General features: G+C 36.8%; 1 protein-coding gene and 1 long non-coding RNA gene across 4 annotated transcripts in view; both read right to left on the reverse strand.

The window, feature by feature from the left end:
- TOGARAM1 (TOG array regulator of axonemal microtubules 1) overlaps positions 1-21,197 on the reverse strand; it is a 76,692-nt gene extending 55,495 nt beyond the window's left edge. Inside the window, exons 1-3 of one of the 3 annotated variants that reach the window (XM_082383796.1) lie at positions 18,954-21,193; positions 6,379-6,535; positions 3,501-3,635 (exon numbers count right to left, since the gene is read on the reverse strand). In XM_082383796.1, the coding sequence (XP_082239922.1) occupies positions 3,501-3,635; positions 6,379-6,535; positions 18,954-20,999 (2,338 nt within the window). In that variant the 5' untranslated portion in view covers positions 21,000-21,193. Of the gene's footprint in view, positions 1-3,500; positions 3,636-6,378; positions 6,536-18,953 lie in introns of all 3 variants that reach the window. The other 2 variants (XM_082383797.1, XM_082383798.1) reach the window with 2 other exon arrangements.
- On the reverse strand, positions 12,177-18,946 carry LOC309624990. Its single transcript, XR_014242285.1, has 2 exons — positions 17,012-18,946; positions 12,177-16,707 (listed from the first exon to the last, which is right to left on the reverse strand). It is a non-coding gene; the product is annotated as an uncharacterized lncRNA (long non-coding RNA).
- Positions 21,198-21,333: the final 136 nt, after the last annotated feature.

Genomic DNA, 21,333 nt, shown 5'->3' on the forward strand with positions numbered 1-21,333 from the left:
CATGCTCCACAACAAGAGAGGCCACCACAACGAGAAGCCCATGCACTGCAACAAAGAGTAGCCCCCACTAGCTGCAACTAGAGAAGGCCCGTGTGCACAATGGAGACCCAATGCAACCAAAAATAAATAAATGAATAAATAAATTTAAAAAAAAAAAGAAAGAGAAATTAAGGAAACAATCCCATTTACCATTGCAGCAAAAAGAATAAAATACCTAGGAATAAACCTACCCAAGGAGGTAAAAGACTGATACTTGGAAAACGATAAGACACTAATGAAAGAAACTGAAGATGGCACAAACAGATGAAAAGACATACTGTGTTCTTGGATTGAAAGAATCAACATTGTTAAAATGACCATACTACCCAAGGCAATCTACAGATTCAGGGCAATACCTATCAACATACCAATGGTATTTTTCATAGAACTAGAACAAAAATTTTTTTAAATTTCTATGGAAGCACAAAAGATCCCGAATAGTCAAAACAATTTTGAGAGAGAAGAACAGAGCTGGAGGAATCACACTCCCTGATTTCAGACTACATTATAGTCATCAAAACAGTATGGCACTGGCACAAAAACAGACACACAGATCAATGGAACAAGATAAAGAGCCCAGAAATAAATTCATGCACTTATGGTCAATTAATCCACAATAAAGGAGGCAAGAATAAACAATGGAGAAAAGACAATCTCTTCAAATAAGTAGTGCTAGGAAAACTGGACAGTTACATGCAAAAGAATGAAATTAGAACATTTCTCTAACATCATATACAAAACATAGATTCAAAATGGATGAAAGACCTAAATGTAAGATCGGATACTATAAAACTCCTAAAGGAAAATATAGGCAGAACACTCTTTGACACAAATTGCTGCAGTATTTTTTTGGATCCAACTCCTAAAGTAAAGGAAATAAAAGCAAAAATAAACAAATGAGACCCAATTAAACTTAAAAGCTTTTATACAGCAAAGGAAACCATCAACAAAACGAAAAGACAATATACTAAATGGGAACAAATATTTGCAAATGATATGACTGATAAAGGATTAATATCCAAGCATATAAACAGCTCATACAACTCAACACCAAAAAAACAAACAACCCGATTAAAAAATAGGCAGAAAAACTGAATAGACATTCTTCCAAAGAGTAAATGCAGATGGCCAACAGGCACATGAAAAGACGTTCAACATTGCTAATCATCAGGGAAAGGAAATGCAAATCAAAACCACAAGGAGATAGGTATCACCTCACACCTGTCAGAATGGCTATCATCAAAAAGAACACAAATAACAAATGTTGGCAAGGATGTGGAGAAAGGGGAACCCTCAGACAGTGTTGGTAGGAATGTAAATTGGTGCAGCCACTGTGGAAAACAGTACAGAGGTTTCTCAAAAAATTACAAATAGAACTACAATATGACCCAACAATTCCATTCCTGGGTATATATCCGAAAAAAACCCCAAAACTCTAATTTGAAAAGATACATGCACCCCAATGTTCACAGCAACATTATTTACAATAGCCGAGATACGGAAGCAACCGAAGTGTCCATCAACAGATGAATGGATAAAGATGTGGTAAACATCTACAATGGAATACTACTCAGCCACAAAACAGAATAAAATTTTGCCATTTGTAGCAACATGGATGGACTTGGAGGCTATTATGCTAAGTGAAATAAGTCAGACAGAGAAAGATAAATACTGTGTGATATCACTTACATTTGAATCTAAAAAATACAACAAACTAGTGAAGGTAACAATAAAGAAGCAGACTCACAAATATAGAGAACAAACTAATGGTCACCAGTGGGGAGAGGGATGGGGGGGAGGGGCAATATAAGCATAGGGGGTTAAGAGATACAAACTATAATGTATAAAATAAGCTACAAGGATATACTGTACAATGCAAGGAATAAAGCCAATATTTTATAGCTATAAATGGAATATAACCTTTAAAAATTGTGAACCACTATACTGTACCCCTGTTTCTTACATAATATTGTATTGGGTTGGCCAAAAAGTTTGTTTGGTTAATAAATATGCTGTTCAATAAAGTTCTTGGTGAAAATGAAAAATGTGTCTTTTAGTTTTACTTAAAACCGAATGAACTTTTTGGCCAATCCAATAAATCAACTATCCTTCAATTTAAAAAGTCTATTTGTAATCTTTTAGGGGTTCCCTCAAATTTTCCTTAAAATTTTTTGAAGACTTTCTAAGACAACAGACCTAGCTTATGTATATAACAAATAAAACATTTTTCTTAAGACTTAAATGACTATGTATATCATATATCATTTACTTTTAATTCATACCTGACATGCTTAGGACCTCTACTTCTACCTAAATCTTATTGGAGACTTAAGTGGTCACAAATTTACATACACAACCTACTAGTAAGTTAAACCTTGACCTTAGAAAAACATGATATTCCTTTAGTAGCTGCTCTAACAAGTATTCTGAGAGGTTATAAAAACCAGAGCTACTATGAAGATCTGATTAAACACTGAGAGTGGAAGTACTCTACAAAAGTAATGTAATCATTCAGGGATATCCAAAACAGGAAGAGGCTAAGCAACACAGAGAAGCCTCTCTGTTTCTACTAATCACCAGTCACAAAGGTATCTCGTCAAGATTTGGGAAAAAAACCTATATCATTAAGAAAGATAAACTATTTTACTGGGAATAACACCATAAAGAAAAACTTTATGGAGTCATGTGGCCCTTTGGTGTGGGTGGAGGAAAGGATGGCTAAAGTGTAAGTGCTATACTATTAACTAAATCTTCACTAATTTCTAATGAGCATTATTTTTTCATCAACAAATAAAGACAGAAGTACAACCCTATCACTCAAAAAATTTTAGTAAAGGATATACAACAAAATCAAAATATCTCTAGAAATATTTGATTTGATCCTACTACTAAATACTAATTGATATAGCTATTAATTAGCATAGAAATTGAAGAAACATCTTCATATCCAAAATTCATATGACTGACAGCCAGCCTCAAACCCTCCCTTTTGTTCTATATCTTATATATATGTAAGATATCTGAAATGATAGCTGGTCAGGAAGTTATGATTCCTAACTATGGTTCTTAACAGGAGACATAATAAATTGTTTAAAATTTAAAACTGTTATGGAAAATAACTGTCTTCTGCTAACATAGTAATCCTTAATGGATAATTTTATTTTCGATTACTTGGTATTAAAATGCTCATCTCTACCATGAGTTTCTAAGCTCTCTAATTTTAATTAGTCATATATATATATATATATATTATATATATATATATATAATCTCAAGATTACTAAATCTAACATTTTAGGATAACAGTTATAAAAAATTTGATTAAAAGTTTTTAAAAAAATACAACATCCTTTTCTTTTCTGTAATGAGTATAATTACCCAAAATAACACATAAGGTAGATTTGGAAACCCCACCTAATAATTATAAATCATCTGTATCCAAATAAAGTTGGAATTTAAACCTTTATCTTGATGACTGTTAGTTGTCCCCAGGTACTGTAAGTCAGAATCCACACTGCCAGTTTTACCACATATCTGTGAAAATCCAAGTTGTCCACGTTCCCCAGAAAGATTTGTCTGATGAGTCCCAGTGGTGCCTTTGGAAGGAAGGAGGAGAAAAATATAAAATCAAAAGTTAACTTTACTTCATGAACACATCTAATTTCACAAATGTTGGTGTCATTTGTGTGGGAATGAATACAGGAGTATATATACAGTGAGCCAGGCAGGCAAGAAAGGGATAAAGTTTTTGCTATTGGCAGATCTGATTAGTGACAGGGGTTAAAGGACAGAAGACAGACTGGTCAAGTACAGAGAAAAGAAAAATATATCGAAAAATATGTACAAAGGCAGTTTCTTCCTACATGCTCCCTTCTCTCACCATGGAAGGTTTCTCCAGACCTGGCTTTCCTTCTTCCCAGTATTTGTAAGTACATTTACACTCTACCCAAAAAGGTCTACTGCAGGACTCTTCTTTCTTTCCTAACATGTAACACAGCATTTGCACAGTTTCCAAGCTTATCCAGGAATATTTCCCAGATCCCTTTCCCCCTCCTGTGGCTGGTTAAGGTTATTCCTGGGCAGGGGAATAAGTCTGAAGAAAAGAAGGTGATATTGACCTCTTTGGTATTTAGTTTATTCATCTATAAAATCCTTTGTATGTATTTCTAAAATTCTGATTTTTATAATTCTTTCTCTACGATTTCAAGCCCCTTTATCCTTCATGTACTGGACATCTTCTAAGTTAATTCTTACCTCCATGCTTCGGTTATACTTTCTCCTGAAATCTTGCCTCACTGCCAATCACAAACACTTCCCTTCTTTAAAATTCAGCTCAAGTCCAACCTCTTTCCTGGAGTTGTTGTAAACCACTTCCATACCTATGATCGTTTCCTTTCTTGAATCCCTATAGTACTTATAATTCATATCATTCAATCTATCATTAAATTACATGTTGTCTCAGTTATTTAAAATCTGTAAAATTAGGTAAGAACTTCTAGACAGTAAAAAAAACATGAGCCTTATAAAAATCCCAAGTAATGGTACAAGCATAACTGGATATATTCTTGCATTTCCTTTTGTCTATTAAATAAACATTCAACTACACAATCATTATAACACTTCATTTTTGTATGAAAATATTACGGAATTTTATTGTATAAAGGTCTATAAATTCTCCTAGGGTAACAGTGTTTTCTAAATACTGTGTCTGAACTCATAGCAAACAAATTTCAATAACTGATACCATTTGGATCTTAAATAAAAAACAAACTCAATCTTTATCTTATACTCCATTTTCCCTTCCTAACTGGTTTCGTTTTGTCAACACATTACCATTTTTCTAATTACCTGGGTACTAAGTCTTGAAATTTTTATTCCCCTTCTTTATTTTTTATATCCAGTCATATTTTCCTGATTATTCATTTCTATTCAATTTGTAAACAACCTTGTAACCCTAGCTTCTTTTTTTCCTTAACAGAAAAAATCTCTATTAGCTCCCTATAGCTTATAAGTACAAGCTCAAATTTTTGAATCTAGCTAGCACACAAGGGTTCCCCACATCCCAACTTATGTTTGACCATCTAAAATGAATCTTGCCTTTACACAGTTGCCAGAACGTCTCAAGCCCATTCCTAATGTGAGCCTTTGCTCTCTTCATACCTCCCTTCTAACATCTTAAATCATATATATCCCAAAAAGATGCAGTTCAAGTACTATCTCCTCTTTAATGCCTTTTCTATCTGATAAGGCCCATGATAGTGACCATGTTCTCTGAACTACATAATATTTACTTTCTGTAACACTTACTTAGGCAATTAAACACCTTTCCAGTTACTCTGGCCAAAAAACCTTAGAGCATTCTTGACTTCCCTCTCACACTCCTACACAACCCATCAGCAAATCATATCAACTGTACCCTTGACATATATTCAGAATCCAATCACTTTTCACTACGTTTACTGCTACACGGGTCGAAGCCTCCATCAACTCTAGCCTGGATTACAACAGACTCCCTGTTTTCTCCCTTGCCTCCTTTAATCTATTTCAAATGTAACATCCAAAACAAGCCTGGAAAACAAGGCAACTGATGTTACTTCTTTCCTCAAAAATATTCCTCACTCAGAGTAAAAGCCAAAGTTCATTCGAAAGCCCATTAGGCCTTAAAATAAGAACTCCTATTATCTCTTCAGGTTAATTTTCTACTCTTCCCCTTACGCGTTTCATTCCAGACTTACTAGCTTCTTTGATCTTTCTCAAACATGTCCCGTACTCTGCACTAACTGTTCCCTCTTCCTGGAACTATTCGCTGTTCTCTCTTGATATCTATGTGGTTTGCTACAAATATTCCCTTCTGAATATGGCCTTCTTTCATCACTTTATTTAAAGTAGCCCCTCCTCTATATTCCTCTTTTCTGCTTATTTTTTTCCATAGCATTTATCACCATCTAACCTACTCTGTTTTGCATTTATTTAATGTTTGCTTTGCCCCAACTAGAATGAAAGACCTATTAGGCAGAAAGTTTTCCCTCTTTTGTTAACTGCTATATACCTATTACCTAGAAAAGTACCTGCACATAGGATATACTCAGTAAATATGGGTTGTTGATTAAGCAAATATTGCCTTACATTACCACTTAAAGGATTTCAGTGAGAAACACTCCCAGGGTCTTAGGAGACAATTATGTCAAACTGTCCATTCTTATCAGATCTTTAACAAGTATTTATTGAATCTGAACTGTCTACTAGATTATAAGTTCTATGAGCTCTTAAAAGAACCATGAAGTTTAGAGGAATCTTTAACTTGGTTCAAAATTTCCATTACCTGCAACTTTCACTTACCAGCAGCACATGTAGGAAGAGAATCTGAGTTAAATTCCTGACTCTTCTGAAATAAGTTTCTTGACACTCTTTTTCTGCTAAAACATAAACCATCATTGACTGGCATTCCTTGAGAGGGTTTTAATTCTGGAGATGGAATGAAATCATTGGCTGAAAACTATAAGAACAGGATAATAAATTAGCAAATGTGGGTTAAGTCTACTTGGCAATAAATACGACACAATTTAGACCTAATTATGAAATTCAGATTAAAAGAAAAAAATTAATCAAATATACAATGATACAAATAAACGTCCACATACAGTATGGTACACTAGCAGTATTTTTTTCATGCCATGATAGAAATGCTAATTTTTTTCCTCTTTCTTATACCTCACCCCAAACCTTTTCTGTACCTTACCTTCCTAGAGTACACACCTGGCAGCTAGGAAGGAAAGAAAGCAAATGACAAAAAGAGTGAAATGACAACTTGAAGAGAGAAAAGGACATTTCTGATTCAGCAGCATGGCCAGTTGCACTATGCCATCTTTGAGCACTGGACAATAAATGCTAATTGAAGATCCCTGAACCTGTAAGCATCCCATTTTACTATTCTTAGTGAGACAAATCGACTATCCATAATCTGCAGCCCAAATGTAAATGTAACCTATGTCACGGTTCCCTTAGGAGAGTTCTGTATGATAGGCCTTTCAGTCAAAACCAAGTACATAATACTTTATATACGTCTAGTACTTTATAGTTTCCAATTCCTTTTCCACATACCCACTTTGATCTTTAAGGTACAAAAGTGCCAGGATAGAATTTTGAATTTCTACCTAATCATAGTTAAAGAACTAAGTGAAAGCATGATTCAAGTGTTCAGAATTCTTCACCAATGACGGCCTCAATTGCTCTGGATCATAGCTACAGAACATTTTAAAAATTGAGTGAAAACACAAGGAATTATACTTACTGTCCATATATTTATTTGGCGCTTACAGACACAATCAAATCTACACATGCAGTGAACTATGTCTTCTCAGGTATCCTTCTCTACAAACTTTGTCAAGTGTCAAATGGCAATGAAATACAATAAAATTAAAGATACATCTATTTGAAAACCTCTTAGCTACTTGGCCATTACAAGGTTAAGACTATAAACTACTAAATATACCTCAAGTAACTTCTTATTCCTCATCAAATTTTGTGAAAAACCTGTTAACTCCTTCAAAATTTAATCCCAAAACACCAGTGAGAAATAATGAATGCCTCAGCTGAAAAAGGCCTGACTTTACTTTCTCAAAATCCAATGTTATAATTTCTGTGACTGATTATATAGAAGGCAGTATGAAAAGGACACAATGGAATAAAAATGAAACCAGTTACAGTCAACTTTTGATTAGATACATTAAAAGAAGGTATACTAACCCAGTTAAAATCATGAGTAATCCAGAAATAATTCTCCAGTATGGAATACACTTACATTAGAATTACTCCATAATTAATTTCTGCTTAGAGAACAGAACATGAATATGTATGACAGTGAATACAAGAGCTACTGGTAGTGGTGGTGGGGTGGAGATAATGGGGGCGGTGGTAGCAGTGGAGAATGTGTCTGTGAATCTGGCATTTTCAAGAATCTAGAAGTCAGGAATTACATTTTGCTGTAGAAAAATCTGCAAATATTTGAAAGCAGACTGTAGACACACCAATTATTATTAACATGAGAGGTCCCTTTTGGTCTCTCTTAAAAGCAGTCAAATGATTTTCATCAGGATAAACTTTGATGGGACTAAACAAAAAATAAAGGGAAAGGGAAATGAGTTACATAAAAGAGAAAAGTACACATATATTTTGAAAATGTTGTGAGCTAAATTTACAAAATATGAAGCAGTCTGTTTAGAGCACCTTATGACTCTTAGGAAGATGGAACTGAGTTTTAAGTCTTTGAAGTTAATATCTTAAAATTTAATTCACTTAATTCCTTACAGTAAATGAAAGTGTTATAAAAGGCAAGTTTCACATTTAATATTAACAATGATTTGCAATTCACAGTCTTATCTACTATTTTAATCTTGCTGTTTATTATCTCTTAACCTTTACACTTGATTACTTACATATTTTTCATAAAAACATTTCTTTGACCTAACACATCTTAGTTCAGCTTTAGGCAAGGTATGTTAAGGACATCACGAAAATAGTTGTTGTTGTTTTTTTCTTTCTTTTTTGGCTGTATGTGGGCTTTTAGTTCCCTGACCAGGGAAAGAACCCACACCCCCTGCATTGGGAACACAGAGTCTTAACTGCTGGACTGCCAGGGAAGTTCCATTACAAAAATAGTTTTAATTCCACTTTGGTATAGTTAGTAGCAAATTATCAGGAAAAGACGTTTTAATAGCTAATTCTCTCAGAAACCACCTACACTCCTGCCTTTATTGAGCTTGTACTACATTTATCTTAACCTCCGGCCTCCAGTTTTTGGATCCATTCATATTCTACCAGTTCTTTCTGGTTTTACCTGGACTCCAGCCTTGTCCCTTAACGGTGGCCATTTAAAAAGTTTATTCCAATTACCTTCCAATTACCTCCAAAGTCACCTTCTGAAACATCTTTGTGTGTTTTTTCAAATCATTTTCTATGCAACCTTTAAGAAAACAGAGTTGTGATACCATATATGACAAGTTTTATACCCCATTTTTGCACTTAACATTATAATGAAATATCATTATAAACAACATTATATTGCCCATGTTATTAAAACCTCTCATAAGTGCTACAAACTTTCATTACAAAAAGTAGTAACTACTTATAGTAAAAAAAAAAAAAAAAAAAAAGATAAAAAGTCTAATTCTTCTTTGGCACCCTTTTCACTAGAATCATGTGGATAAACTCTGTTAACAGTTCTTTCTCAATATATATACATTTTTTGACAAGCAATTTAAAAAAGAAACAAAAATAAATCATATACTACTCTGGCACATAGTTATACTCAGCGTATTGTAGACATCCTTCCATGTTAATCCGTACAAATCTTCTTACTCTTTTTAACTGTTGCCCAGTATTCCACATTGTGGTTGGACTCATAGTTTCCAACTGATGGACGTTTTCCTTGTCACAACTTTTTACTATTACAATCTTGTAGTGAACATGATTATGCACATATCCTTGTGCATTATATGCTCTACAGAAATATAATATATATAAAGAGAAATATATAGTTCTACAGAAATACTAAAAATGGAATTGCTAGGTCTAAGGACATAAACTATGCTTAAAGGCTGCATAATATTCCATTGACTAGATATGCCATTCTCCTATTATTGAACATTTGGGTTGCTTCCAAATTTTTTTTGTATATTGATAAGTAAGGAATTTCAATGAGGGAAATGGCACATACCTGGCATAAGGTAGCAGTGCTGATGGAAGGAGACTAGCAGACCTTAGAAAGACTGCTGCATGTTAAGTATTGTTTAAAAACAACTAAAATGGTTTCTTTGATATCCTTAGTCTTCCTACATAAGAACAGAATACCCAGACTGAACTCTTTGTAGGTATCAGCTAACCAGTTTACCCACAAAATGTGCAAACAAGACTTAACTATGTCTAGTATGTAATAATTTTTTTCTCTTTTCTCACTCCTGGTTTTTCCTTGATTTAGCCTATTAGCTGACTCTCTAACATGGAAGAAAACAAATTGCAAAATAACAAACCAAATGCTTCTGACTGCTCTTTGATGTCTATTTCTGGAGGTGTCAGTAATATACTGCCCTTCTGGGTCCTAACTTGAGAATCAAACACATGGCCTCAAAGTGTACCTTTTCTGAGACTTGGACCGTTGAGTCCTCAGTGAACCTTTCCTTACGTAACTCACTGAGCAATAGGGCTCTTGCAGTGAATCTGATTCTTGATAAAGTCTGTTTCTGGTTCTGATTTTGACTGGGCACATGGACAATAGTTTCCACACAGATGGCATCAATGGTGGAAATGGGTTTTGATTTCATGGTCTATCAGATGATTTCTGCTGGATAGCAGTCTGCTTGTCAGGTGGCAGCTGACAGGGAATCTGGAATCTCATTTCCTTATTGGTATGTTCTGTTTTTGCTTGTTTTGTAAATGTAGGGACATGAGCTTCTTTACTCCAATAACCAGAGCCCTCTTCCTCCATCCAAAATTAAGGTTTTTTCATGTTTACTTATTATGGGCCCAATACCTGACAATATCTATAAAAATCAAATTCTTATACCAAAAATAAAGAAAACAAAATCCTTAACATTCAATGGTCAGCTTTCTTCGATTTCGCTAAATAAATAACTGCAAATTAACATTATTTTAGAATTCTAAAGCTAAAGAAAGGACAGTAAAGAAACTTAATTATAAATTAGAAAAGCTTAGAAAAATGATGGTTTCCAAAAGCCAAACAGCACAATATTTAATAGTTTTCCAAACCTTAAGCAAGTTTAGCCTTTTAAAAACTAAGAAAATTTAATGCCATTATTGTAAAGGATATGTACATTGGAAAAAAAAATGTCTCACCAAATTCCTGGGAACCAGAGTTCTCAATCTAATAGTTATCTATTGCTGTGTAATGAGTTATCCCAAAATACAGTAGCTTAAAACAACAAACATAATTGTCTCTCTTTCTATAGATCAGACATTTGGAAGCAACTTAACTGGATGGTTTAGATATCTCTAATGCTGCAATCAAGATGTTGGCCAGGCTGCTGTCAACTGAAGGCTTGACTGAGACTGAAGGATCACTGAAGTTCACTCAGGTGGCTACTGGTAGGAGGCCTCAGTTCCTTGCCATCTGGGCCTCTCCAAAGGGCTGCTCACAACATAGCAGCTGAGTTCCTCCAGATCAAGTGATCAGAGAAAGACAGCAACCAAGATGGAAGCTAAAATGCCTTTTTATGACCTAGTTTATGAAGTCATACACCACCATTTCTACTTTATTTGTTAGAAGTGAGTCAGTAAGTCCAGACACATTCAGGGAGAGAGGAACTGGACTCCAGTTCTTCAGGTGAAGAATTTCAAAGAATTTGTGGAAATATATTTAAAACCAACACACTCAACAATGATGCTTCCTTGATGAACCTAATGAATCTAATTATATTTTTGTTTCTTTAGCTGCTCAATATTCTTAATAGATTGGCACCTGCTTCTACCTTAAATTCTATTGATTTATCATAATTAGATCCTCTAAGTTATGTAGAAAGTAAAAACATTTTCCATTTTATGAATATGAAATTTTTTGAGCAAATTGGTATACCTTGTCTCGCGATAGACAATATTAATCAATCAGGATAATATCAACTGGAAAAAACTCTTGTTCCAATTGGCTTATAAAAATCATTATTACTAGGTTAAGTGCTTATATCACATTAAACTAAGTAAAACCCAAAAAGAGAATTTAAGATTTCTTTTATTTCTGATTATTTAAATGTACTGGCTCTTTAAGGAAAAAAATGGTCTTGCCAAAAGTTATACATTCAAGGGAAAACACAGACTAGCTGTGGGTTTAATTAATGACCTTGGTTACTAGGTTAAAGAACAAGGAAAAAAAAAATGTTCTTAAACTTAAAAGTTTTAATACACTGCATATACTTGTATAGAAAAAATTCACATAAAAATTCTATTTAAGATGGCTCTTTGGACAAATCAGACTCATTTGAAAACAGCTTTTTGTCTTTGCCCAGATTTTATCACCATGTAAAAATAATATTAGGGGCCTTCCCTGGTGGTCCAGTGGTTAAGAATCCGTCTTGCAATACGGGGGATGCCAGCTCGATCCCTGGTCAGGGAACTAAGATCCCACATGCCACAGGGCAACTACTGAGCCCGTGCCACTAGAGAGAAGCCCATGCGCCAAAATGAAAGATCCCGTGCACCCCAATGAAAGATCCCACGTCCCGCAACTAAGACCTGATGCAGCCAAAAAATAAATAAATAAATAAATAATATCAGTATGATATAATTGTTTGTGCAAACTTGAACTCATCCTCTCAGGAAACGCCTAATTAACTTAAATTTCTTAAATTTCCTCTACTGGTTTCACTGGTTGGATACATTAACATCACTCATTTTCAAAATATAAAATTGTAAAATCATGTGTTCAATTAAATTTTATAATAGATAATATCTTTATTAAAAGGGATCAATTCTTATAATGTCATAAATCTTATAATGCTTAATACATTAGCTTACATTGTAATTTCTAGACTCTGTTAACTTTAAGATTTTAGAATAATACAAAACTGAATTAATGAAAAATCTTTAAAACCTAATTTCTAATTAAGATAAAAATGCAAATCACTGATCACAATACTTTTTAAAAAGTTTTATTTAAGTATAGTTGATTTACAATGTTATGTTAATTTCTGCTGTATAGCAAAGTGACTCAGTTACACATATATATATTCTTTTCCATTATTATTTACCACAGGATATTAAATATAGTTCCCCATGTTAAATTTACCCTTGTCTGTTATACATTACAGGATAACCATCAAATAAACAGGTTAAAGGATATATAAATGCCTTTGGATGATGACAAATGCATGTTTATTTTTGCCACTTAAATCATTATGAAAAAGATATATATACTCATGGAGAGAATAAAAAGACAGTTCTTGGTTACATGACTTTTAGTTTTTTGTCTGTGAGAAAACAAAAGTTGGTATCTTTGGGTAAGGTTATATTTAATATATATAGCTGATGCTGCCTTAGGTTAAAAAGTTACAGGGCAATAAAAATATGTATACAAGGAAATGGGTATGTTTCGGCCATTTATCAAGGGAATTGCTATAGCTTTTTTTTAGATCGTAAAATCAATATAATATATACATTGTCTTATTTAATATGCTTTTTAAGGTTTATTTTTAAAAACTTATTTATAAATTATTTTTAAGTTTTTAAATAGATCGTTTACTCTGAGAATAGATATGCTTTTGGGTTACTCATGATTTTGACAAGCATTAAAAATAAAAGTTTTCTGGGAATTCCCTGGTGGTCTGTAATCTATAAGCTCGACCTTGGCTTCACACATAGTGGATGATCAAAAAGATGTTTAGTAAATGCTTACTGCCTGTATTTCCTTATCAGTTCATCTCATAAACTTATAAATTTGGTCTGTCTAAAACCACTTTCATCCATGTCCCAATTACCTTCCAATAACCAAATCTTCTACCTTGAAAAAGCTACAGACCTAGTAACTACATACACATAAAGCACGTATGCTCCTTACTTTTCAGTCTAGGTTACTGTAACTCTTAATACGTTGTAGAGAAATCTGTTAGGAAAAATATAGCTAACAAAGCAGCCAGCTAGTGATGCCTGATTACTGGACCCCACTAAACCATTAAAACAGTCATAAAAGCACAGAAAGAGATGCAAAGTTTTTGATAACCAGAATACCACAGGAATCTGGTTATCAGTCTATATGTCAGGGCACAAAAATAATCAACTAAATGGTAGAAATAAAAACAGAATTAAAAAGCCTAAATATTCAAAAGTAAGAGAACAGCTAAACAGACTTATATGATCTAATATTAAACAGCCAATAAAGATCCTACTACAAATTATTTATTGTTCAAGAAAAAAACGTTCATGGTAAAGTGAAAGGGGGAGACGTTTGCGTATGGAAAAAATAATCTACATTTGTATAAATAAATTGAAATGATACTTGAAGAACAGGCAATAGAATATTCACAGGAGGCCTCAGTAGTGAGATCGCTGAAAATTTTAAATTTCTTCTTTGTGCCTTTTTATATTTTCCAAATTTTCTATAATAAGCACTATAATTTTTTACAATCAGAAGAATTATTAAGAGGAAATTAAGAAAGATAAAATTATGAGAAAAGTACCTTCAAAAATAATTTTACAAGTAGCAGGCTGAATATATAAGAACAAATCATGCTTTTTCAGATTTAATTCTCCTCAATCTCTCCTGCATTTAACAGTACTGATGTACTTCCTGAAACACTTTCTTTACTTCACTTCTAAAACCTTTGTTCTTTCTTGGTTCTCTTCCAACTTTTAGGCACTCTCTTTGCCTTGTAAGGTTCTATCTCCTACTGCTATTCCTTAAATGGGCCTGTAGGCTAAAATGGAGTCTTAAGCACTCTGCTCTTGCTCTAAATGCCCTTCATTGGAGAGCCCCTCCAATCTCACAGTTTCAACAATTACTTCTCAATATGGGACTTCCAAGTTCTACATCTCTAGTTCTTTCCTTGTCTCTTGAATAGTGGTCTTCAACAAACTGAGCTGAGTGTTCTATCTTCCTCTACCTAAAGCTCATTTTCCCCCAAATTAATTTCCGTTTTTTTGGGTCTTCCTATTCATGGATTTATTATGCATTTTGTTACCTCATTCAAATTTGAGTTCTCTTTATCTCCCTCTCCTCCTCTATATTTTAGAGCAGTTTAAGGTTCACAGCAAAATTGAAAGTACAGAGAGTTCCCATATATCCCCTACTCACACCCACACATATAGGAGATACCCACCCTCCACTAACACCATCCCTACCAGAGTGGTACATTTGTTACAACTGATGAACCTACACTGACACATCATTATCATCTAAAATCCATAGATTTATATTAGGGTTTACTTTTGGTGTTGTACATTCTATGGGTTTGGAGAAACATATCGATGACCAGTATCCATCATTGTAGTATCATACAAAATAATTTCACTGTCCTAAAAATTCTCTGTGCTCTGTCTATTCATCTGCTTGAAACTATAGTATTTATTAATTTTTAAAAAATATATGTACTTTAAAAAACTGCACACATAAAAATATTTAAATATTTAATCCATGTCCTCCATTAAGATAATTTCCAATGTAGTTCTTCTACAGACCATTTCTGAGCAAGAAAGTACAGTCAGCCCTCCAAATCAGTGGGTTCTACATCCACAGATTCAACCAACAGTGGATGGGAAATGTTTTAAAAAAAAAAATTCCAGAAAGTTCCAAAATGCAAAACTTGAATTTTCCATTCCTTGGCAATACATAGCATTTACAACTATTTATACAGAATTTACATTGTATTAGATACTATAAGTAATCTTGAAATGATTTAAAGTATACAGGAGGAGGTTATATGCAACTAAAATATGCCATTTTATATAAGGGACTTGAGCATCTGCGGATTTTGGTATGCTTGGGTGTCCTGACACCAATCTACCTCAGATACTGAAGGACAACTGTATAACTTAATTTCTGGGATAATTTTTAATTTCACCATAACTTCTTTCAAAAGCAATATCTATCTACACTAGAATTTCAGAAATGTGTTAATTTTCAGATTCTTGGTGCTTTAGCGAGCACCAGAATCTTAATACATTAACTCTCCTTTTTTTTAGGCCGCACCACGCAGCTTGTGGGATCTTTTTTTTTTTTTAATTTATTTTTGGCTGTGTTGGGTCTTCGTTGCTGTGAATGGGCTTTCTCTAGTTGCGGCGAACCGGGGCTACTCTTTGTTGCGGTGTGCGGGCTTCTCACTGTGGTGGCTTCTCTTTTCGCGGAGTGCGGGCTCTAGGCATGTGGGCTTCAGTAGTTGTGGCACGCAGGCTCAGTAGTTGTGGCTTGTGGGCTCTAGAGTGCAGGCTCAGTAGTTGTGGTGCACAGGCTTAGTTGCTCCACGGCATGTGGGATCTTCCCCGACCAGGGCTTGAACCCGTGTCCCCTGCATTGGCAGACGGACTTTCAACCACTGCGCCACCAGGGAAGTCCCAGCTTGTGGGATCTTAGTTCCCCAACCAGGGACTGAACCCTGGCCACGGCAGTGAAAGCACCAAGTCCTAACTACTGGACTGCCAGAGAACTCCCTTCACTAACATTTTAGATTTGACACATAACAAGCAGTGTTAAAATAAATGCTTACAGAAAATCATTCATTGCCTGGTAGTTATATGAGAAATACATGAGAAAAACCATATGACTAAATTATGTAAATATGGAAAAATTTTTTAAAAAAATGAAAAATTTTAGAATTAAAAGGAACAAGAGAGAACACAGTTCTCCTCCACCCATACTGCGAAAGGCACGAACTCCTTATTTACAAAAATGATCTCCATACTTGGTCCTTGCCTACATTTCTGGTTTCATCTTCTGTTGCTTCCCACCAAACTCCTTGTTTCAGCTGTTTAGAAATTCGCCATTTTTTATTAACTCGCTAAGTCCTTTTATAATTCAGTGTCTCTGAACATATATATCTTCAGTCGGAAATTCACCAGGATGCATCCACACTTAGCAAATTCCTATTCATCTTTTATCATACCATTTCGATTATAATCACCTATAAACCAATTAATTTAAGAAAAGTTTGACCATATGACTGTTGGATAATTCTAAGCATAAAAACAACTGCAGGGCTTCCCTGGTGGCGCAGTGGTTGAGAATCTGCCTGCTAATGCGGGGGATGCGGGTTCGAGCCCTGGTTTGGGAAGATCCCACATGCCACGGAGCAACTGGGCCCGTGAGCCATAATTACTGAGCATGCGCGTCTGGAGCCTGTGCTCCGCAGCAAGAGAGGCCGCGATGGTGAGAGGCCCGCGCATCGCGATGAAGAGTGGCCCTCACTTTCCGCAGCTAGGGAAGGCCCTCGCACAGAAACGAAGACCCAACACGCCATAAAGAAAAGAAAACAAAAACAAAAACAAAAAAACAACTGCAAAGAAATCTTGAACTTTATTTAGTCGGTAGCTAGTTGTTGTATTACTGGTGTATTAATTATTTTTTGTGTATTGTAGGATACAGCATATGAATAAATATAATTGATATTGGGGACCAGAGTTATACTGTGGGAGAAGGGAGATACAAATATGGACTAAAGGAAGATGAGTAAGAACCTTGTAGTGCTGGATTTGAATTGGAGGTATCAGTATGAATTTGTTTTAAAAAAATAAAAAAGGTATTGGGACTTCCCTGGTGGCACAGTGGTTAAGAATCCGCCTGCCAATGCAGGGCAGACAGACAGGTTCGATGCCTGGTCCAGAGAGACCCCACATGCCTTGGAACAACTAAGCCCGTGTGCCACAAGTACTGGGCCTGCGCTCTAGAGCCCACGAGCCACAACTACTGAGCCCACGCGCCACAACTACTGAAGCCCGCACGCCCTAGAGCCCGTGCTCCACAACAAGAGAAGACACCACAATGAGAAGCCTGCGCACCGCAACGAAGAGTAGCCCCCTCTCGTCGCAACTAGAGAAAGCCCGTGCACAGCAAGGAAGACCCAACGCAGCCAAAAAATAAATAAAATTAAAATAAATAAATAAATAAAGGTATTCCCTGGTTCTGTCCACTGAAAGGACCAATGCATAATGATAAGCAATAGCAGTGAGCACATCTATACCCAGATTTTGGTTTTAAAATTCCACTCTCCACAAAAAAAAGCAGTTCTTGGGCTCCTGGAAAAAAGGTTGATTCCAGGTCTGGAACAAGAAAAATACAAGGTAAGCCTGGGCAACATATTATGTTTAAGTTAAAGAAGTGTTCAAAGACTAAAGAGTCATGAGAAAGGACACAGGAGCCAGCCACTGGTCAAATCAATTCTAGCATCAAAAGGAATACTAATGTATTTAATTATTACACATAGAATAAAAAAGAATGCCAGGTAACAAATACAGAAGGACCATTAGAATTTTCAGAAGTGTCACCCTTTTTTGTAGTTCCCAATGTAATAAATATACAGGTAAGGATCATTAGTGGATGCTAACAACAGGGGTGGAAGGTTGTTGACGTATCCATAAGGTCTCAAAGTATCATCCAGCAGATCATGTGCTAATTACAAAGAGGAAAATAAACCTTTGCAATGGAGTGATACGGCTATCACCACCTTAACCAAGTGATAAAACTTAGCATCACCAATAGTGGGACACCTGATATTACATGCCTCATGACGTGATGTCATGTAAAGTTCATCACATTATAGATGGTAATGTGGTAAATACAGATGAAGCATATGAATATTCACTGTACTATTCTTTTAAATAACCTACAGATTTGGAATTTTCAAAATAAAAACTTTTGAGGAAAAATACCTCAGTTCAGATGTCATATCTTATTGGAAGGCTTTTTTTTTTACTTTTCCAGTGGAATTATTTTTTCTATTTTCAGTATTCCCACAGGACCCTTTATATTTCTATTTTAGCACTTAACAAACTTGTAACTGCCTGTTTATAGGTCTGACCTTTTCCCTAAACTCCGCAGAACTGGTCTCATCTTCCTTCCCAGAACTTGGCTCTTTATCTGGCACCTACCAGGTATTCAGGTTTGTTATATGAATGTATACAAACCTGGTTTGTATACCAGGTTTGTTGTATGAATGAGATAACTGATATGCCAAAGTGACAGGCCAAAACTGAAATCCAAGCATTGTCTATATCAAATTGTGCCTCAAATTTAATCCAATCAATCAAGCAGGAAGCCTACCTAACCTACCAAACCTGTCTCATTATAATAGATACATCAGCAAATTGACTTAAAAACAAAGCATACAGCCCTCAAGGAGCCTCACCTTTAAGTCATTACAAGCATACTTTCATTTTAAATTCTTTCATTGCTTCAACTCAAGGAAATTAGGGAAGATGCATACCTGTTCTATATCCTTTGAATTGGAGGTCTGGTTTTCTCCCGTGACTCCAGGCTGCTCATTTTCCCATGGTAATTTATTTTTTCCTTTTCCTGCACTTAGTACCCTTCGAGTACAGATAGTTGGACTATAAGATCCATAAATTTGCATGCTATCCCTTGTGTGGTCACCACAGTGACAGTGTGCACTCTGAGTTCTGTTACCCGCCAAAAGCCAGTCTGTATCTGCTCCATGTGCCAAATGGCTTGATCTACCCTGGGCAGATGATGGCATGAGTACTGCATACTCCACAAATCCTTGTTCTGTTAACTTTGGGAGGGTTTTCCTAGCCAATCTGGCCTGCACAGCATTCATCACTCCATCTCCGTTATCTTGCAGCTCAACAGTATCCACAGCTTTGAAAAGGATGCTGGTTTTACCTGAGCCCATTGATGATGCCAACACAGCAAAGGCTTCAAGAGCTGCTTGGCGTACCCTGCGTTTGCTATCTACAAGAGCTGGGGCAAGATCAAAAGACAGTTTGGATAAGTCAAAATCCTCACTGGGATAGGTCAGGAGGGAGCAGATGCAAATGTTCACCACTTCCTCTCTCACTCTGGAATGCTTATGTTTGAGATGTTCCAGGAGTAAGCAAAGCACCTGTTGAGGACCTACTTCCTTCATTAGCTTGAGGAAGATTTTCATGTATTCTTGTTTGATCACCAACTTGTTGTCTGCCAGCACTTTGACAGAAGCTGCTATAACTGGTCCCAAGAACTGTTGTACCTGCTCTCCAAGGCGAACAACCAGTAAATGCAGGACTTGAAGTGTGCCATGGACCACTTTGAAGTTAGAATCGTCTAACAAATTATACATCAAACTAATGAAACTGACGAGGCTAGAATGAGAGGTGGAACTAGGGTTAAAGCATCCCATCACCTGCTTTAGCTCCTCAATAGCCTGAGTCCGGTTCTTATAGTCTTCCTGATCTAACAACCTTGAATGCAGCTCCTGAGGAATAATCCCAAATTTAAGATTGCTGTTGGAAAGAGGCACTGCACTGGGAAGGGGATCTTCAGGAAATCCAGAGGCTTCAAGTTCCAAATAATAAGGAACCTGACTTCCAAACTGGGACTCCAGGCGGCGATTGTAGTGTCTCCTCAGGGCAGAAGGCAGGCGAGAGATATATGACTGAAACCTCTCTTGGCCAAGACGCTCCCCAATTTGTTGAAGTGCAGAGAAGGCTGTCTCAGATTCTTCTTCTATCTCCTGACCGCCAAGCTTTCGGGCTAAGGATATTATCACCTCGGTAAGATCTAGGCCGAGCAACAAATCCTCAGGAGTAAGCAAGATAGGGAACAGTAGTGCCGTGGAAGCTCTAAGCCGGGCATCGGTACTTTCCAGTCCTTGTTGTATAAGCGTTCTCAGCACCTGTCCAGAACTACGTTTCAGACACACGTGTAGGATCTGCAGCGCATCTTTCCGCAGGGCTGGATTCTCTTCTCGTAAGGAGACAACTAGTTGAGGCAGAAGTGCTAGGCTAAAGGCCTCTTCCAACTGGCCTGCCTCCCCCTGACCCCGGAGAACGTCCGAGAGGAGTTGCAAGCAAAGTCGCTTCTCATCACTACCTCCTTCCACAAGCACTCGGCCCAGGGCCCGATACAATGCATCCTTTCGTCGGGGGAAGCCAAGTCTACCGCCCCGGCGCGGCAAAGCAGCCTGTAAAGCCTGGAAGGCCTCGGAAGGATCCGGCGCGGTCCGGAGTTGGTGAAGGAGCCGAGTCTCCTCTTCATCTCCCCCTGACAAACCACCTCCAGACCCAGACCAATTACTTGAGATTGCCTCCGCGGGCATCAAGAGGGTCGAGGCCAGAGGCGAAGGTGTCGGGGGGCAGGAACCGCGGTCTCCGGCAGCTCCACGGCAGCAGTAGTTTTTCTCGCCTCTCATGGCGCCCCCACCTCGTCTACCATCAGTCTCTGGGGCGGGAGGACGACTGCGGCTCTGGAGGCGATAGGCACAGAGGGCTGGAAGGGGCGGCAGCGGGAGCAGCGCGAAGGGCGCAGCCTCCATGAAGGGTCGTCAAGTGGCGGAGCGTGTAGGAAACCATCGTCTCCGAAGGGCTCGATGGAGCCCAGCCTTCCTGTTCTTCTCCAAGCCTCAAGCTGCAGAGCAGGAAAAAGAACAGCTTAAACCCCCAACTCCAGGAGGCTGCCTTCGGCAAAATGGCCCCCGTCTGAGCCCCAGACCCCACAGCTGCCTCCGGGCGTAACCAGGGGCACCACGTGACCAAACCGATCGCTTCCATGGTGATGTACCCAGCGCGGACCTCTTGACCCGGAAATCAATCTGCCGTCATGAATGCCGGGTCATGTAGTCCACATCGGAAGTTCGGACTAGGCAGAAG

Source organism: Balaenoptera borealis, assembly GCF_965194805.1.
Source record: "Balaenoptera borealis genome assembly, chromosome: 3".
In the NCBI taxonomy this organism is placed as follows: domain Eukaryota; kingdom Metazoa; phylum Chordata; class Mammalia; order Artiodactyla; family Balaenopteridae; genus Balaenoptera; species Balaenoptera borealis.